The sequence below is a fragment of the Aulonocara stuartgranti genome (assembly GCF_965226115.1).
Source record: "Aulonocara stuartgranti genome assembly, chromosome: 12".
In the NCBI taxonomy this organism is placed as follows: domain Eukaryota; kingdom Metazoa; phylum Chordata; class Actinopteri; order Cichliformes; family Cichlidae; genus Aulonocara; species Aulonocara stuartgranti.
In genome coordinates, this window is record NC_138948.1 from 34,751,545 (window position 1) to 34,769,747 (window position 18,203).

Sequence of the window (18,203 nt, forward strand, 5' to 3'; positions counted from 1 at the left end):
TTTTCAAGTTGCCCTCTACGCGCTCAGTCTTCTCGCTTTATACAGAAACCTTTCCCTTATACTACCCTTTCTTCTTCTCTTCTCTTTTACGGCTGTTATGTAGGCCCAGGAACATTGTTAAAGCTCTGAGACCTTGACCCGTTCTATTCTTCTGTTTACTTGTTCGAAAGGAGAATACAAATCTTTATGCCGTGTTTGATGAAAGCGTCATTTAAATGCCACAATGTAATCTGAGACATAGAGCCGTCCTGACGCACGGCATAAGCCAGACTGCAAGTAAAACCTCATTGGAGGGACAGTTTGATTGGACGCCTGCCAGTGCCCATGACCCTCTCATTCAATTGTACACGAAGACAGCAGTCCTTAGGGTGCATTTAGGCGCTCCTGTTTACAACAGTCTGGATTGTTTACGGCCGATATTTAACAGGTAACAGGACAGTGGCAAATTCTGAAGGGAGGCGCTTTTTTCTCTTCGCTAAGCCTCTGTTGTAGCTCCAGCGAAGCCAGTCAGTACGCCATTAATCTGCTTTTAATTAGATTAAAGCGTCTCTCACAGAAACAGGAAGCAGCACTCTTGTGTCTCGAACAGGGCCAAACAAAGGCTCCAATTGGCAACTAAATCTCACAGTGCTTCCTCCTACTTTCCTGGAACCATTCTTGTCTCATAATTATCACTTTACTCCAACTGCTCAGGTTTGGGGAGATGTGGGAGGAGAATGACATGGTTAATCATCTGAAGAGCCTGATGTTGCCGGCTACTGTGAATTCCTGGCACTTTTTTGGAGTTTCACAGAGCACAGTAGGAGGAGACAGAGGGCACTGAGGGTTTTTGAATAGGAAACAAAGTTAGAGCTGTTATGTTAATGCACTGCTAGTGGAGAAGTGCTGGGAATTAGAGATGCCCCACTGTCCTCTGCCAAACGCAGGTGGATAAATGCTGCCATGCATGAACACACACAAACACATAATAATCTTCAAGGACTTCACTCCACTAATGATGTGTAGCACAGTCACTCTCTATGAGCTCTCCTAGGAAAAGCATTATTATGCAAACCTCTTTGTATTTCCAACAAAACACACGGTGGTCCCACTTACATAAACCTCTTGCTCCCCTCATTTGTTTTTCACTCCGTGCCTTATTATCAGTCCTTTTCATCACTGAGTAGTTGAAGCGGGAGTCGCAGTAGCCAAAATGTCAGCTCGGAGCCGCTGGCTATTCTTATAATTAGTCCTTTTTCCTGTGTGTTTTATTAGCAGCAACAAAGGCAAAACTGGAAGACAGGGAGTGTCAAGTTAGCTGTAGGTGGCTGAGTGTGCTCAGCGGATGACACTCCAAACAGCTGGTGTGGCAGATAGGGAATCAGATTTAATCTCAGCAAGGTGGGAAGTGGGCGTGTGGAAAAAACATTAGCATCTGGGTAAGCTTTTATAATATTTCTTTTTTAATATGTTGGTATACAAGCAAATTATGGTACTACAATGGTAATTTCACTATAAATTTAACTCTCAAACACCACAAACCTTTGGCTGATATGCTCCTCCACCATCACCCATCATGGCATTACAATATACCAGGTCATTTACAGATCCAGACAGTAGTTTTCAATGGTATTAAATGCTTTCTCATTAACTGATATTAGGGCTGGGCAATATGACCCAAAATTCATATCTCGATATTTTTTAGCCGGATGGCGATATAAGATATATATCTCGATATATTTTTTTTAAAGCCATAAAGTAAGAACAAAAAGAGAGTTCTTAGTCAAAGCTGTGTCCCAGATGTCACACAGGCACTTTTATTAACATAGAGCAGATGTACATAAAATTTACTCAAAAATAAATTATGAGCATTTATTAAATAATAATGCTCCATAAATAAAAGAAAACAATGTTGTTTTTGTGCATAACAAAAAGCTCACAATTGTGCAGTCAAAATGTAAACTAAAAGACGCTGAGCACAATAACAAAGACAGATTTCACAGCTGCTCTGTTCCCAACTTGTACTGCGTGACTGACAGCCTGGAGTTTGAAATCCACTTCGCAACCACGTCTCTTAACAGGTGCCATTTATGGTCCTTATACACAGTAGGGTAATATTACGTTGAAGCACAGTACGTATCACTCCGCGAGGCTCAGCCGTAATGCTCCGACAATCCATCAAGCGGTGCAGCTCCGTAGCTTACCAAAGTCGTACTAAAACATTTTTTGACAGATTGCTGAGTGCTGTGTACCACATAAAATCGGTTCGCGGCCATCAAGCACAACCAGAATTCATACATAAGGCGCGCTGTCAACTTTTGAGAAAATGAAAGGATTCATTAGCGTGGTTAGCTCGTTAGCGTGGTTAGCTAGCTAACACATTGACGCCGTCCAGCCCCATGCACGGGGCGATGCGCAGTAACTCGTTAAAGGAGATTTGCCGTGTCCATCTTGTTGCTTCCTGCAGGTGAAGCGATGGGGGAGGAGGGGGAGTTGTGTTCAGTGAAGGAGAGGCGAGGCCGAGTAGCGTAAAGACGAAAGTGGACAAAAGAGAGGCAAACTTGCGGCTCCACAAGTATAATTATAATGTAACATAGACTATATCGATATAAAGGATATTGTCAGATCTTATATCTCGTATAAAAATATATCGATATTTTTTAAAAACTCGATATATCGCCCAGCTCTAACTGATATAGTACTCATAAATATTGTATTTAGGCAATGTATTATAGCATAGCTCACACCAGTAGAGGGCAGTCTCTACTGGTGGAAAAAGCAGCTGAGCTCAGTGAGCTGTGAAAGATGGTGACAAAACAAAGGAACAAAAGCAACTTCTAAATAAGAAGGAATACATCTGCCCCTGCCTGGAAGTATTGTGGACTGACTTCTTCGAGCAAGAATCAGTGGAAGAAGGATGGGAAGGGATTTCTCCATTCTAAATCAATTACATTTAAATGTTATATTAGACTAGTTCTGCTACAGTCACACTCGGGAAAATACTCGTGGCACAACCAGAATTATTGCAAGCATGGTTTGAAATGGCTACTCTGAACACAGAGGCCAACTACTTGCAATCAGTTGCCATTCTCACAGTCTCAGAGCCTGGTTCTGCTGGAGGTTTCTTCCTGTTAAAAGGGAGTTTTTCCTTCCCACTGTTGCCAAAGAGCTTGCTCATAGGGGGTCATATGATTGTTGGGTTTTTCTCTGTATGCATTATTTTAGGGTCTACCTTACAATATAAAGTGCCTTGAGCTCACTGTTGCTGTGATTTGTTGCTATATAAATAAAATTATATTGAACTGAAATAAAATTGAATTGGAAAGTGACTTTGGTGTGTCATTAAAATTAGCCAATCCTCAATCTCCCAAAAAATTTCAGTGTAGAAGAGGTTATTCATCAGTTAAGGTCTGGCACCTCTAACAGGTTCTGAGGATACAGGTTTTCATAGTCTTAAGACATTCTGCACCTCCACAGTTCTTTTGTATTTATCTTCTGCGTTAAGCTTGTTGACTTTAAGTTTAAGTGACTTTATGCACGTGCCTTATAAATGAAACTGCTGTTTCCATTGTCAGGGTGATAATAAAAAGCCAATAAGATGGAGTCTGTCTGGTATCAGTCTGCTGTCAGTTTGGCTTAATGGGATGAAATTGCCAATTACATGCAATCTGTTTGTGAGAATACAACAATTAACTGCAACAAATTGGTGAAAATCACAAATCTGTTGGCATCTAAATACACAGAAAGTTCCATTAAACAAAAACAAACATTAACTACTCACTATTACCTATGCCAGAACCTCAAAGAGAGAACCCTCACTGGGTGTTGCACACTGCTTTTTCTCACTCAATGGACATCATGGCAGGGTCTAATGATTGTGATATATGAAGCTGTTTGTTATTGTCTAAAATATAGTTCAGCTAACTTACCGGCAATTACACTGTTAACAAAAGCACGTGGGAAGGTTACAATGTAACAAAAGCCCAAAGTTGGCATTGGTGTCATCTAATTTAGTGGTTGCAAGGATCACATAACACAATACAGAACTCCATAACCTCACGGGGAGAATCATGTCACTGTAATGTGCCATAGGGAAATACTTCCCAGCATATACTTTCACAGGGCTCTTACCAACAGATATTACTTATCAAACCAGGAACGGGGGAAAGTTTCACACCTTTTAACATTAGGATACAATGTGTCTGATTTCTGTCTCAAATGCTTCTTGCCTGTCTTTTTGCTCTTACAGCTATTTAATCACCCATAGACATACAAAGTGTAAATGGGTAGTACGATCTGTGTCTTTATGTAAAGGCATCACTTATCTCTTGTTGCCACAATTTTTTGTTAGTGATAGACACAGTTTAAAAGAAAATGCTTGAAGAGCATGATTATGACTAAGTTTGGTTCCAGGATTCGTTTGTTTAGTTATACTCCATGTAAATATAAAGTCTCCTGTGTTATAATATCTGTTTTGGGGTTTTGTTTGTTTGCATCCAATTTAGTTTTGTCTCATCTGACTGTTGTGACAGCAAGGGAACAGAAATATAAAACCGATCCGAGTCAATCGTCCTTTTCTTAGAGCAGGGTAGACCTTCCTCTGGACATGGCTGCATCCACTATAATAAGGACACACAACACATTGTGAATTTGGCACAAGGAAGGTGTAATGCCAAGAGAAATGCAACGACAGCAGCTACAGAAAGACAGAGAGTGATACAAGGTGCCAGACAGTCTGGAACCAATACTGTGCGGAGTGGATGCTATGCGTCAAGACAGCCAAGAAGCTGAGGGTGAGAAAGTATGTGTGAATGTGCATCGGCCATGTGTCTGTGCAAGCATTATATGCTTATATACACGCTTTGTTTGCCATCTGCATGTCTGGATTAGATGGTCGTGACGTAGCCATCACTATTAGAGGTCTCACCTGGCAGCAAAATGTAGCGCCAGGAGAGGAGATGGAGCAGGGTGGCAATTGGAACAAGCAAGTGGTGCGTTTTTGTGGTTAACAAAGGGGCAAGTGAGTCACTGCAGTCAGCTGGTTGCGGACTAGCATGAAGACAGCGAGGCCAGGAGTCAGCATTCGTTATGGAGGTGTTAAATTCCAAAGGCATGAAAATAGAGAGCTTCTACTTGGTACCACTGCTTGGAATTTGGGAGATGGTGAGGTGTTTATTGTAGGCTAAACTTTTCCTCCTGACTAGAATTGTGTTTATCTGAAGTAGACTTGCCAGCAGGGTAATGACGCAAAGATTCCTTATTTTGAAAAATGGATCTGCTTTATCACATTTCCCTGCTGAGGCAGGATGTTCATCAAGCCTTTGGGCAAGTGGCTGTTTTTATCCTTTTCCTCCACCACTTGAAGCCATAAAGAGAGATATAGCAGGGAGGATTAAAAGAATCAGATTCTTGCCACAGAGCCATTAAGTGAAGTATTTCTCCTCCATGTGAGGTGACAACACCAGAGACAAACAATCAAAGTGGAGCTCTATTTTCTCTAACTCAATTGAGCCCCTGACTTTTCCGACATCAAGAGCTAAGACGCATCAGAGACAGAGATGACTCCGACAGCAAAACAGTCAGTGTTCATTACACTACACATCGAGATCCCCAGTGGGTTGATATCAAAGTGGGTTACAGAATACAATAAATAACAGCTCACACTAGTGTTGTTTGTCAATGCTAAGACTTCTCCGCAAATTAAATGCTTGGCTTGCTAGAAAAACAAAAAAACAACAACAAAAAAACAGTGATGCATGTTACACAGTTGTCATCTTTGTAAACGCGGGTGTTTTCTCAACTGCTGGTTGAGAGACGAGGGTTGTGGGTTTGCGCGACGAGAGGAGTGCAATAAATCTCTCATGGATGGAGAGAGCACCAAAGTGGCAGAGAGCAAGACAAATGAGAATTAGTACTGGAGGTGGAAAGAGAAATGGAAAGCGCTGAAGCTTTTCAAACCCAATGTCTTTATTGCTCCGTCACATTGCCCTTATTGTCAAGATATGACTAATTAGCTATACTTAAAGCAGTTTGGATCAAAAAGCTTCACTTGAAATTAGACACAGATTACCAAAAAGATTCATCATGGTGGGAATAAGCACTGACACATCAAACACATCCACCAAGTTTCCAACCATTTCCTCATATGAAAACATACAAGTAGTGTAGCAGTAAAAGGGTATTAGGGTTTTAACTATTGATCATTTTTCTGCAGAAAGAATGATCTCAGTCTTTTCATAAGTCGCAATGATTGCAGAGTTTCTGCCCTGGTGTTATTAGCCAAGGTCCGCTTGGGCTAAAACAGCTTGAAAAACCCACAAAGACACTTTAAAAAGGACAAAACAACAAAGCAAATGTTAGAGAGCTGATATCTGTCCACTTATCTCTACTAATTAGTGACTATAACAGGCTAGAAGGTTTTTGGGAACAGCGTTAACTGCTTCTCATTGCTCTCTCGCTCTTATATATAAACACCTTGACATCTTTTTCTGTCTCACTTGTCACCCATGGTGAGTGCAGAGATGCACCTAAACCAAAGCTCTGTTGTTCCATGTGTGGCTCACAATTAGCATTACAGAAGGGTACTGGTGCCAAATTAATTGAGGGCAATGTTAAAATGCCCCGCTGCCAGTCAAACTGCTGGTGGAGACCCTGCTCGGGTCATTTTTTTTTTAAATTTAGTAGTATATGGCCAAGTGCATACAAAAGTAATGATATTTTCACTCACTTCAGTATATCAGTTTAATCTAATTAATATTTAATCATTAGCAGAGTGCCCACATTTTACAACTCTGTCTGCACTATAAAAACAGGGATGGTAAAAAGAAAGAATAATTAAGAGGCTTTCTCTAGCATACACAAAACACTCCCTCTGAGGTAATTACACTAATAAACTCTTTCTTAAGAGTTTAAGATTATTTGATGAACTGGTTAAAATCTGCAGCTCTTCTGATTAATTGCTCCTTCCATAATTCTTCTTCTACCCTATTGCAATCTGGAAATATTAAATATCCATCCATCCATTCGCGTCCGCTTATCCTTTTCAGGGTCGCGGGGGGCGCTGGAGCCTATCCCAGCTGTCATAGGGCGAGAGGCAGGGTACACCCTGGACAGGTCGCCAGTCTGTCGCAGGGCTAACACACAGAGACAGACAACCATTCGCACTCACATTCACTCGCACATTCACACCTATGGGCAATTTGGATTAACCAATTAACCTATCCCCATTAAGTGCATGTCTTTGGACAGTGGGAGGAAGCCGGAGTACCCGGAGAGAACCCACACAAACACGGGGAGAACATGCAATATTAATATTTAGGTATTAATGTTTCTCCTAGGGTTGCATAATTAAATAAACTAAACTACATTGCACTTTTAAAGAAAATGGAAGACGATCTGGCTAGATGGAAGTCTCTATATTATTCATGGGAATCGTCGCTTCAATAAAAAACGCTGGTCTAAGGAGCTTGGAAAGAAAGACGTGTGGACTTCTTTAAGTTTCTGGAAGACGTTTCACCTCTCATCCAACAAGCTTCTTCAGGTCTAAGAGCAATTGGCGGAGAGTCCTATTGGACTCAAAGGCTACGTCCACACTAGCCCGGATAGGTTTGAAAACTGCGTTTTCGTTTGAAAACACTCCGTGTCCACACTAGCATTTTCGGTCGTTTTCACAGAGTTGTGCGTCCACAATGAAATGGCCGAAAACGCTTACGTTCCAGTACTGCGCATGCGTGAAACGCAAGAAGATTCAGCCTGCCTCATTTCTGTCTGCTGTTTATTTACTTTCCGGCTCTTTGAAACGTCGCGGCAAAATGTCGAGGAAAAGCACCGAGTTTTTTAAATGGACTGACAATGAGGTGGAGTTGTTGCTGCGAGTAACACAAAAGTACAATGTGCAAAAAGTGAGTGAGAGTTAAAGAATTTGAAGAAAAGCTACGTGAAGCATGTACAGACTGATTAATCTTTAATAGGGCTGTCAAAGCAAACAAAACAACTGCTGTATAATGCCCTCTGCTATCTTTGTTTAATTGGTCACATGACTGCATCACATGACTAAAATGTGTCATCGTTTTCAAAAGTCTCCGTTTTCGCTGTCCACACTGCGACGCAAAAGCACCATCTTCAAACGTATTCGTTTTCGAGAGCGTTTTCAAAACGCTGCGTTTTCCTTCAGGTAAAACACCGTATCAGTGTGGATGGGAAGCCAAAACGGAGAGAAAACGATGCGTTTTCAAATGAAAACACATTCGTGTGGACGTAGCCAAAGAGGGTCATGGACCCCCTTTTGTTCCTCTCCCTGATCACACGAGCCAAGGTGTGAAAACTGGTGTGGGTCATAGTCAGCCAAGGTTTGACACCTTTCCACACTCTATCATGTGACTTATTGAGAACAAATGACCCAAGATGTGAGTGGGCGTTAAGGCGTCTGGGAAGGGATCTCGAATCTGGATTATAGATGGCAGACGGTTGGTGTCGTAAGCCCCGCCCTCTGTTCAAATATGGTCATTCACAGTGGCCATAGATGGCTTCTTTCACTCCTCTTTCAAACCATCTGTCTTCTCTGTCCAAAATGTGAATATTGGCATCCTTGAAAGAGTGACCTTTGACCTTTAGATGCAGATGTACAGCCGAGTCTTGGCTGGGTCTCAAAAACACTGGGATGTCGTGATTGGAGAAGACTCGCCTGAGTTTCTCTGAGGGGCTGATTGACCCTCTGGGCGTATTAGTGCCAGGACTAAGGTTTGGTTTGTTCTCTGACATGCACTGGCAAGTATGGGATCTTTGGGACTCCCCCCATGACTGCTGTAAGTACACAGTCTTCATCTTAAAGTGCCCATAATGACACTGAGTTTAAAGCTTTTCCATTCTGGAATCTGATCCCACTGATAATATATGCATTTGTGGTCGGAGGCATGTGTAAGAATGATTTTACTGCAGGCCACAAATAAAGTTATCTTAATTCACTTGGGGGAAAAAAATCTTTTATTAGCTGAGCAAGCAGTTGGTCGATTTTTAAAGGCTGAAGCTTGTTTTTTTATGTCTCAAGGTAAAACGCTCTTAGTCCTGGTTTGGCTATGATCTGAACTCTTGTACTCGCACACTTTGGATGCTCTGGCTCACTGAAAACACAAATACATCCTCAGCTGTGTGAGGTGCTTTCCACCCTCCTGCATCATGAGAGTACTCTGACAGTAAAGCATAAGAGCACAGATAAAGGGAAACATAGGAAGACTGTAAATGTAAGGTCTAATTAATTAGATACAGTGTTTCCTCAAAGGAAAGCTAACAACTGTTTCTCTGTCCTTTCAATATTTTATTCAGGCTGGAAGAAACCAGGAAGAACCAAGATTCCATTCAGGTTTCCCCCCCTCACCACTCTTAAGCCACTTTCACATATGTTGGAAAAACCAAATTGGAACATTATTATTGGAACAGTCGTCCTTGCTCGTATGCAGCACACATGTGCTATTCTCACACAGCTGCAAATCGGCACAACAGGACATCACACGGACTTGGTGCTAAGGAGTCGGCTGATCATAAACCTTTTAATGCTTTAGAATTGATTAAGTATGATCTATAAGTTAACTGCATAAACCCTTTCACATCTTTTCCGTTCTCCCACCTCCTTCTCCTCTCCTGACCTTTTTCCAATCTAAGGGTAAAAGCTGTGGTTTCAATTAACTGCTGGGAAAATGTTTCAACATCTCAGGGGCTGCCACACTCACAGGCTCTTTAATGGAAAGGGTCTTTTCACAATTCTTAATCACTTTTGTTACAGCTCCCCTCCCCAGTAACTTTGGACTTCTCTAATGACGGGATAAATAACTCCGACCTTCAGTCATGCTGACATTTATATAACATTATTTTATAAGCCATACTTTACACAGCAGCTATTTCTAATCCCTGAACTACATTATTTCTCTTCCAGTGCTCACAGTACATAAAGTTGTAGTCAAATGACACCAATGCTGGAACTACAGCCTTGGACTTTTGCAGTGGGCAAACTTCCTACAGGTATTACACAACTTTTCACTTTTGTTTTCAAGAAACTAAATCATTCAATCTTATAAAAGTTCACAAACGATTTTTTGTTAAATTATTGTTTTAATGTCAGACAGTTATAGTTTTTATCCTTTCAGCCCTGGTGGTGTTTAACAGCCTTTAGATGCTACTGAAAAACTACAGGCCCTTATAGTATCTGTGCACACAGATCAGAGGGCTATTTTTCAGAGATTCAAATTATCATTGGACTGTGATATCGGCTTATTGATCCATAATCTGAAAAATAACCTGTTCCCACACAGGCTAGGTCTACACCGTACGTTATCATGGTAATATACCCTGGTAAGAAGTGAACCGTCTTCATAATAATCCTAAAGTTACATAGTTAAGCTCAAATCCTGCTTCGTAGCTCAGGTCTCTGTTATATCGGCCATCTGCTTTCACAGAACAATTTTGGAAAAACCTGATGTACTCTGACTGCCCAGCAACAACTTAGCAGACACACAAAGTACAGCATTTAACTGCTATTAGTCAGTGTCGGGCATGTTGTGTTACTTATTCACATCTGAAGCTTTTAGTATCTTTAAAAAGTTGTCTCAAAACATGCATCAGACAGCCCTCTAATCACAACCGCTGTCAAAATAAAATGCCCACAGAGCCCTTGCTCTCTTGTCTCCTCTTTTCTTCTTTTTCCAGCATACACACACACACGCACACATAAACAAGATTAATCATTGCCCACTGCCAGGTCCAGCATGCTCCCTGCATTGACCTCTCCCTGCCTGACATCAGATCAGGACTGGGATACACATGTAATCTCCCATATCTCCCTCAGCCTTGGGAGCTGCTCTCGCTCCCTCATTGCAAACGCCCCCCAGGTGACCAGCGGATGTGATGGTGATGGTGGTGGAGGAGGTGGGTAGTGGAGTATGTGCCCCAATCACACAAATACACATTTTCACAGAAAAAACAAACAAGGCACCCAGAGGACTTTTACAGTCTTTCAGTAGCAAGCGCGTCCATCCCTGATGTTTCCCAGTGAAGAAAAAGTGATAAATGTGCTTTAAAAGACATTGTGGGTTTTGCTCTGGTGATTAAGCTTATTATCCATGCATCTCACTGTTGTTATTCTGCTGTGTGTTGAGCTAATAAATGTCAAATATGATTTGTCTGTCTGCGAGCAAGAAAATGCCGGGGCCGCTCTCTACAACACGAACCCATACACTCATCTCAGCTGTGCATGACATTTAGGCCTATAACGATAATTGCTTTCTCTGGAGTCTAAACTCTGACGGGAGTTGTTTCCACACTGTGTAATGCAATCGCAGCACCAGCCTAGCTGCTATAGATCCTCAGCTGCAGTGTGGCAGCTTGGCTTTTACCCATGAAAACCCAGCCAGTGGAAAATATTAATTATTATCCTTGTAGCTCATCTACTTTCCTTTACTTTAGGGGCAATTTAAAAAAAGGCAAAATCTGCTTAACTTGGAAAAGCACAGCAATTAATTGTGATCTAGTTTAACGAGGGCCCACTTTGACGTGTTAATGTGGCTAATTAACAGTCAATCAGGAAGTGATATGGACTTTGAGTGCCTGCCACTAGACATTAGCCACATTTCTATCCAAAGTACCCAAAGCTTCTACTTACAAAAACTTTTTAATGTAACTAAAAGGTGCTTTGAGAACAATGGTTGTCTGCATTTTCACTGTTCAAGCATCGGAGTACATTAGATAAAGTAATCTGCCGATGTTGTGACAGGTAAATCTGAGCAGCGAGACGGCACTCTGGAGGATACAACCACTTTGGCAGAGGAAACTTGCCAAAGATACACACAACTGTGGTGAATTTTTGCAAGCTTTTTACCAGAATTGTCTGTGAGTTTGCAGAGATAGACAGGGTGAAATGTCAGCCAGCACAGCAAGCCCCACACCCAAAGTTGCTGAACTCTGAGAAAGTACAGCTGCGGAGCGGTGACTTTCAAGGGAATAAATCAATTTCCACAAACTTAGATGCTGGTCCCTCCAAAGGTTCCTGCAGTAAGTTAAGTGGTTGGTAATGAAGGTGCTGATGTGTTAATACCACACAGGGGTGTTTAACAAGGGCATGCGAATTCCACAGACACCACGGACACTTTACTGCAGAGTAATGCACTGTACTGACATACACATGAGCAAATATACATCTCTCTCCTAACTCGATGAGGTTTGTACTGCAGGCTAATTTGCTTTTATGACAGTCAACTGCCTGTTACTGCCAAATACCAACAGCAGAGAGGCTATGCCTGCACGCACGCACGCACGCACGCACACACACACACACACACACACACACACACACACACACACACACACACACACACACACACTCTACTGCATGAACCACATGTCAAATCTGGGAAAGATGCCCCCTGCAATGTTACCTAACATCATGTCTGTTTGTACAATGCATTAGACAACAGAGAAGAGAGAATAAGAGTCTTTTAATATTTGACTATGATCAATAAATAATAATCAGTTTGTGGATTCACAGACTGAAATTAAGGCCTCAAACAACCATGTTTTCCCAGTAACCACACTGACTCAAGTTCTCAAGCAACAGCTAAAGACATCTCATACTCAAGCTTTGTGTGTTGCTGACAAACATTTTCTACAATACTCCAGGGTGGAAGCAATGTGGCTTCTAGTTATTATATGATAATAAATCCTTTGGGTAAGGGTAAGGTCGACTTTCCTAATCTTTTGAACGTAGTCAACCTAAATCAGGAAGTTATGACATGCCAGCTTGTTACTTTTCCACTGTGTAAATACTTGGCAACTGTATTAGCAGAAGGTTTTCTGTAAACAATGTGGCTTATCATGAATGATTAACATGATTAACGTTGCAGGGAGATGGTCAGCACCTCAGCAGTTGCTAATTAAGTCATTATATCGTGATGGCACAAACAATAAAAGCTTTTAAAAAAAACTTGAAAACTGAAACGTTCAAGAGGACCTAAGTGTTTTTGTTTTTTTAAAACCAGAACCAGAAAAAACTCTGGGAAGTTACTGGTCAGAGCCAAGATTTTTTTTTAAATCAAATTACCTGGCAGAGCTGCTACACCTGTGTTTACTGTTTAAATTTGTGAGCTTTAGACTTCACTCACACAAGACTTGACACTGGTTGGTGACTTCCTGAACCCCAGTTTCACACAAGAGACTGACAGCAACCTTCAGAAACCACTTGCCAAACCAGTCCTGGACTGCAACCAGCAGTTGCCAGGGGATCACAGTGTGGTCTGTAGGCTGATGCTTTAGCAATCAGTTTCAGAGCAACTGCCACCACCTACAACTGGATAGGGAATACACATGTTTCCTTCATGACCTGTGGTTGCCAGATGATCAGTAAAGCGCCATTTCTATGAGGTACTCATCAACATTGGTTCCTAGGTGGAAGTACCTGGTACCAGGTACTTTTTTAGCATCCTACGTTTGCTCAGTTGAGCTGAAAATATGACGTCAGACTGTATTCCACTGATTGACCAAGGTATGATGCCACTGGATGAGTCATGAGCGACACCTTCACAAGAATCAAACCCACCATTTTTGCAACCCGGCAACAAATGAAATGGTTAGACACAAACCTGCACCGTGGTCCAACAACAAGGTGCATCCATCGGCTTACCATCACCTCATGCTGTGTCACACACAAATGACATCGTGAGACTTGAGCCACGTTGCTATAACAACAGCACCCATACTGAACATACATGATGTAAAAGAAGATGCTGTCCATCCACTCCTAAGGTGCACTGTCAGAAACAACTTTGAGCACAGAGCAATTCAACATATTTAACAAAAGATGATTTTCAGCCTCCGTATACAGTCAGAGGCTGTTTATTGCCTGTTGTGCCTCAGTGCATTGTCACAGCATTTAACAAAAAGAAGGGCTTACAGAATTGATGCTCTCACAAGCTGCAAACAATCAACCGTCCCACTGGAGGCACAAAACCATCAAACAAAGCTAGCTCAACAGCCAGCTAGCCGAGAGCCTCTTTCTCACTCAAAGGCCTCCCACACTCTTGTTGACCACCACAGAAACGACTTGCCCCCACCCCACCCAACCCAACCACTCACTCACTAGATGAGATGTTCTGTATAGATTTAGCGTTAAAATGTTTTGCTCACAAAGGCCTACCTTTTGATGGCTCTGTGCGCTTAGGCAGATCCAATGTGTCGTAGCTTTTGTCATTCTCACCGTTTTTTCTGCCTGGAGGAGAGGAAGGAAACGAGGACGTCAGTGTCAGACAACTGGATATTGAAAAGAGACCCCAGGGTTATGCTGAGGATGATGTCAAAATCTTTGGACCGTAGGGGCAGAAAATGCATCTCAAACAACAAATAACGTACAAGTGTTTAAATGTACACACAGTACAGAGATGTAGCAACATGATATGTACAAACACTAAACTGCTTCCCTTCAGGAAATAATTTACATCAGTTGTCTAAATCCAGGTTCAAGGATAGAGGATTTTTTTTTGAACAAATAAAGTTAGTGTTAGTTGTCTCCTCCAAATAGTTATATATGATTTATTTAAAGAAAAGTTTATAAAAAATATTTTAAATGTAAGTCAATGGAAAATTTTATTTCTATATTTCAAGCTTGGCCTTTTATAAAGTGTTTCACATTTCAAGTCAAGTCATCATTCTGTTAAAGTGACTTTATGCTGTTGTTCAGGTAAAGATGGTTTTTATTTCATTGGCTAAACAAGAAAGAGTGACATCATGGCTTCATCCAAGCGTGAAAGGTCACATGACTTTTACTACACATGGAAAAAGCTTGGCCAGCTTTGACTCCAGTGAAATGTAAATGCAGTTGTCACGGGGTCTGTGTGTGGCTTCGCATGCTCCTTGCACACAGGCTAAGAGAGAGATGTCTGCAGGATTGTAAACAGTGAAAATGCTCGATTTGTATGAAAAAACGACATGAAGCCAGGCGTCAGATTCACAGAAATCCATGTCTGAATGAGGCTTTAGTGTTGCAAAACAAGATGCTGGTAAGATGGGAAGCTAGTAGCCATGGTGTCAGAATTTTCCCTCGCTGCCACCACAGCAAACAAAGAACCAGCACTGCTGTCTGAAAGCATCAAAAAAAAAAAGTCTGCAAGACCCAAAAAGCCCAAACATTCAAATCCGTAAAGAATCATTTACCTCTATATTTTTTGCACACTTAAATGTTCCAGATAATAGAAAACTGTAGCGCACGATCCAGGCAGCTTTAATAAAGTATTTTTTAGCTTTAATTATTGACATCCTCAGAAGTTTCAAATCACAAACGATCAAACAAATGCATAAAAAAACTGAGTGTGCAGCAGAGCTTGACATTTATGCTTAAGTGTACTAGAAAGGGGTGAAGAGCTCCAGTTGGATACCGTTAGCGGTGTTCTTCAAAGCTGTCAGGATTCATTTTATCTGGAGTCTAAAAGAATTCACACCAAAGTTCAATTTGGGGATAGATGTGCAAATTTCCATTTCAGCATCTCTGGTTCGCTGGATTAGTCAAGCTCCAATTAAGAACACTACAAAGACAGATTTGTTGTTGACTTACCGGTTTTAGCACTCGTTTTACCTTTCACCTTTCTTAGAGGACTGACAAAAAAATCCAACCAACTAATTCTAACAAACTGAGGAGTTTGGGACAGGTGGAAGTCTATAATGCTCAGAGCTACGGTCGGTAGGTATGGTAAGGGAATGTGTGTGGAATGAATGAAACCCCCGATTTTCTTAAGTCCTTGGAACTTTCTCAGGTTTCTGGAGGACACCCAAAACTACTTCTAACTATATTCTACAGCCAGGGGGAAAGAACGAGGAGGTGGAGGAGGAGGAGGAAGAGGTGGGGGAAGACAGGGAGAGGATGGAGACGAGGAGAGAGCTAAAATGAGAAAGGTTGAAGAGGGGGGCACTCACCTTGATTAAACCATTCCTCTATAGTTAGCCAAGGAAGCAGCAGCAATGCCAAAAAACAAAGCAGGGAGAAGAGAGAAGAGCCATGGTGAAATAGGAGTGTGCTGTGTGTGTGTGTGTCTGTGTCACGAGGCTGTGTAATACATGAGAACAGTTTTTATCAGAAAAAGGAGTCATCTGTTACTGAATAGGAAAGGTGAAAGAGAAAAGAAAACTGACAAATAAGCTAAATAAAGAGAGAAAGACTAAAGAAAGGAAACGGTGCTTTGTATAGATAGCAAGCCATTAGCAGTTCATAGATGGTCTCTGGGACCCATGGGGATAGATTTTAAGGTGTGTGGAGGGCAGTAAAAGACAGAGAAAAGTGTCAGATATAAAGAAAAATGAGAAAGGGGTTTTTAGATAGGTTAGCAAGCAAGAAAGAGAGAAAAGAATTAAAAAAAAAGGAAAAGGGAAAGATTTTAAAAAACATTAAGTATCAGCTTTAAGAGGGCAGGTGAAATACACATAAAACAGCAGAGACTGCAGCAGCATTTGCGGTGCTAAATTAAAATCACTGCGTGGGAGGGGGAGAAAAGTACTCAAAGAGATTGAAGTAAGAGCCAACAATCAGGCTGTCTATTAGCCAAAACAAAGCACGAGTGCGTGCTGATTATCATGTCATATTTTAAAACAAATGCAACACTAAACGGAAGAAGAGGCCAAACTTAGCCTACTGCTGTACAGTCTGAAGGCTGTAATCATTCACTTTGCACGTGTGTTTACACGTCGGAAAGCATCCGAGCGGTTAACTGGCTTCTTTATTAATCTCTGTACACGTTAAGCATTGTGTTGTCCTGAACCCTAAACTAATGTGGTTCTCCAAAGAGCCATTAGAAGTCAGGGGTCACTGGCTGGTAGTCACATCTCATTGGCTGACTGATTAATGGCGGCCATTACTGTTGTACAGCTGGGCGATAACGGCATCATTTAGATAACAGTCACAGGAGAACACTGATTAAGACCTCTGAAGCAACACATGCATTAAGAGCTGTTGTGTTGCTGTGAGTAACACATTATTATTGTATTGAGAGTTAGATCATCCATGCATCTGTATCTTCTACGAACTGGATAGCTGTGATTGTTTGGTTACAGTGTTTTCATCTCCTCTGTTCATCCTCCCTCTCACCTTTGGCCTTCTTGCCTCCGAAGCAACCAGCATCGTCTTTCTTCTTCCTTTGTGGTCCCGCTGAACCTGGGGCTTGTAGCGCCGACGGGTCCTGGTACTTTTCGGCCCCCGGCACCTCTTTGTGTACGTGATAGGACAGATTCCTCATAATACAAACACAATTCTCCACAGACTGTGAAACAAAGACGGGAAAATTACCAGCTACATTCATCACAGGAATACTGAACAGCATAAATTCATAAGAACACTACAGCAACAAGCTGCTATTAGAATGAGCTCATTCTGAATCCATGATAGTGGATGACCCGGATGTTGTCTCACCTTGTTGTCCATGTCCTTCTTCCCTACAGCTGACTGAAGAGCGTGCAGCAAAGCGTCCACCAATCCCTCACATTCCCTCAGTCTGCGCCGAGCCTCTGCCCCGTCTGAGCTCACATTTCTACAGAAACAAAGTAACACACATCAAGCTTAGGAGGCGTGCATAGATGAAGATTTGTCTGAGGAAGCGAATGAAAATTTGACCAATAGGGTTTTTTTTTTAAAATTGGAATAATCACAAGTCAATAGTTTGTGCTAAAAATAATTATAAAATTATCCATTTCAAAATATGACACTACAGTCTCCAGAATCCCATCTCATTGACTCTGGCTGGCATCCAGTGTGAAATACCAATAAAGCAGTAAGGATACTAAATCACAGTACAACTATCCACTGAGAGCCTGCTCTAATTATAAACAGTACTCCTATAACTACTATTTATACCTTCACAAAAATTAGGAAAGGGAAGAGGGAAAGCACCGAAGGCAGTGAAAGTGTTTTTAATAGTCCTAAAGAAGTGAATATAACAAGCATACAGAGAGGATGACAATTACAGCCAGATGTCTCACTGTTCAATAAAAGTGCCATGTAAACCCATATCAGTCTTCCCCAGCCGTGTGATTTTTAGAGTTTCCATGTGACCCACGGCCTCCATCCTCTGTCTGCCTCAGATGTACAATGCAATAAAGCTAGACAGCTTTAGGAATAATCTTTTAAAAAAATTATTAACATAAATTTCTTTTTTTTGGTACGGGGGGGAGGAGGGGGGCGGGCGTCACCCAGCGCCTTGAGCACA

The 18,203-nt window shown here is 41.6% G+C and overlaps 1 protein-coding gene across 8 annotated transcripts in view; it reads right to left on the reverse strand.

Moving 5' to 3' along the window:
* The window catches only part of arvcfb (ARVCF delta catenin family member b), a 255,424-nt gene that overhangs the window by 30,317 nt on the left and 206,904 nt on the right, over positions 1–18,203 (reverse strand). For 7 of the 8 annotated variants that reach the window (XM_082555957.1, XM_082555958.1, XM_082555956.1 and 4 more), the window contains 4 exons: positions 17,411–17,528; positions 17,090–17,261; positions 15,925–15,942; positions 14,156–14,227 (listed from right to left, as the gene is read on the reverse strand). In XM_082555957.1, coding sequence (XP_082412083.1) covers positions 14,156–14,227; positions 15,925–15,942; positions 17,090–17,261; positions 17,411–17,528 — 380 coding nt within the window. The remainder of the gene's footprint in view (positions 1–14,155; positions 14,228–15,924; positions 15,943–17,089; positions 17,262–17,410; positions 17,529–18,203) is intronic. The other variant, XM_082555954.1, reaches the window with a different exon arrangement.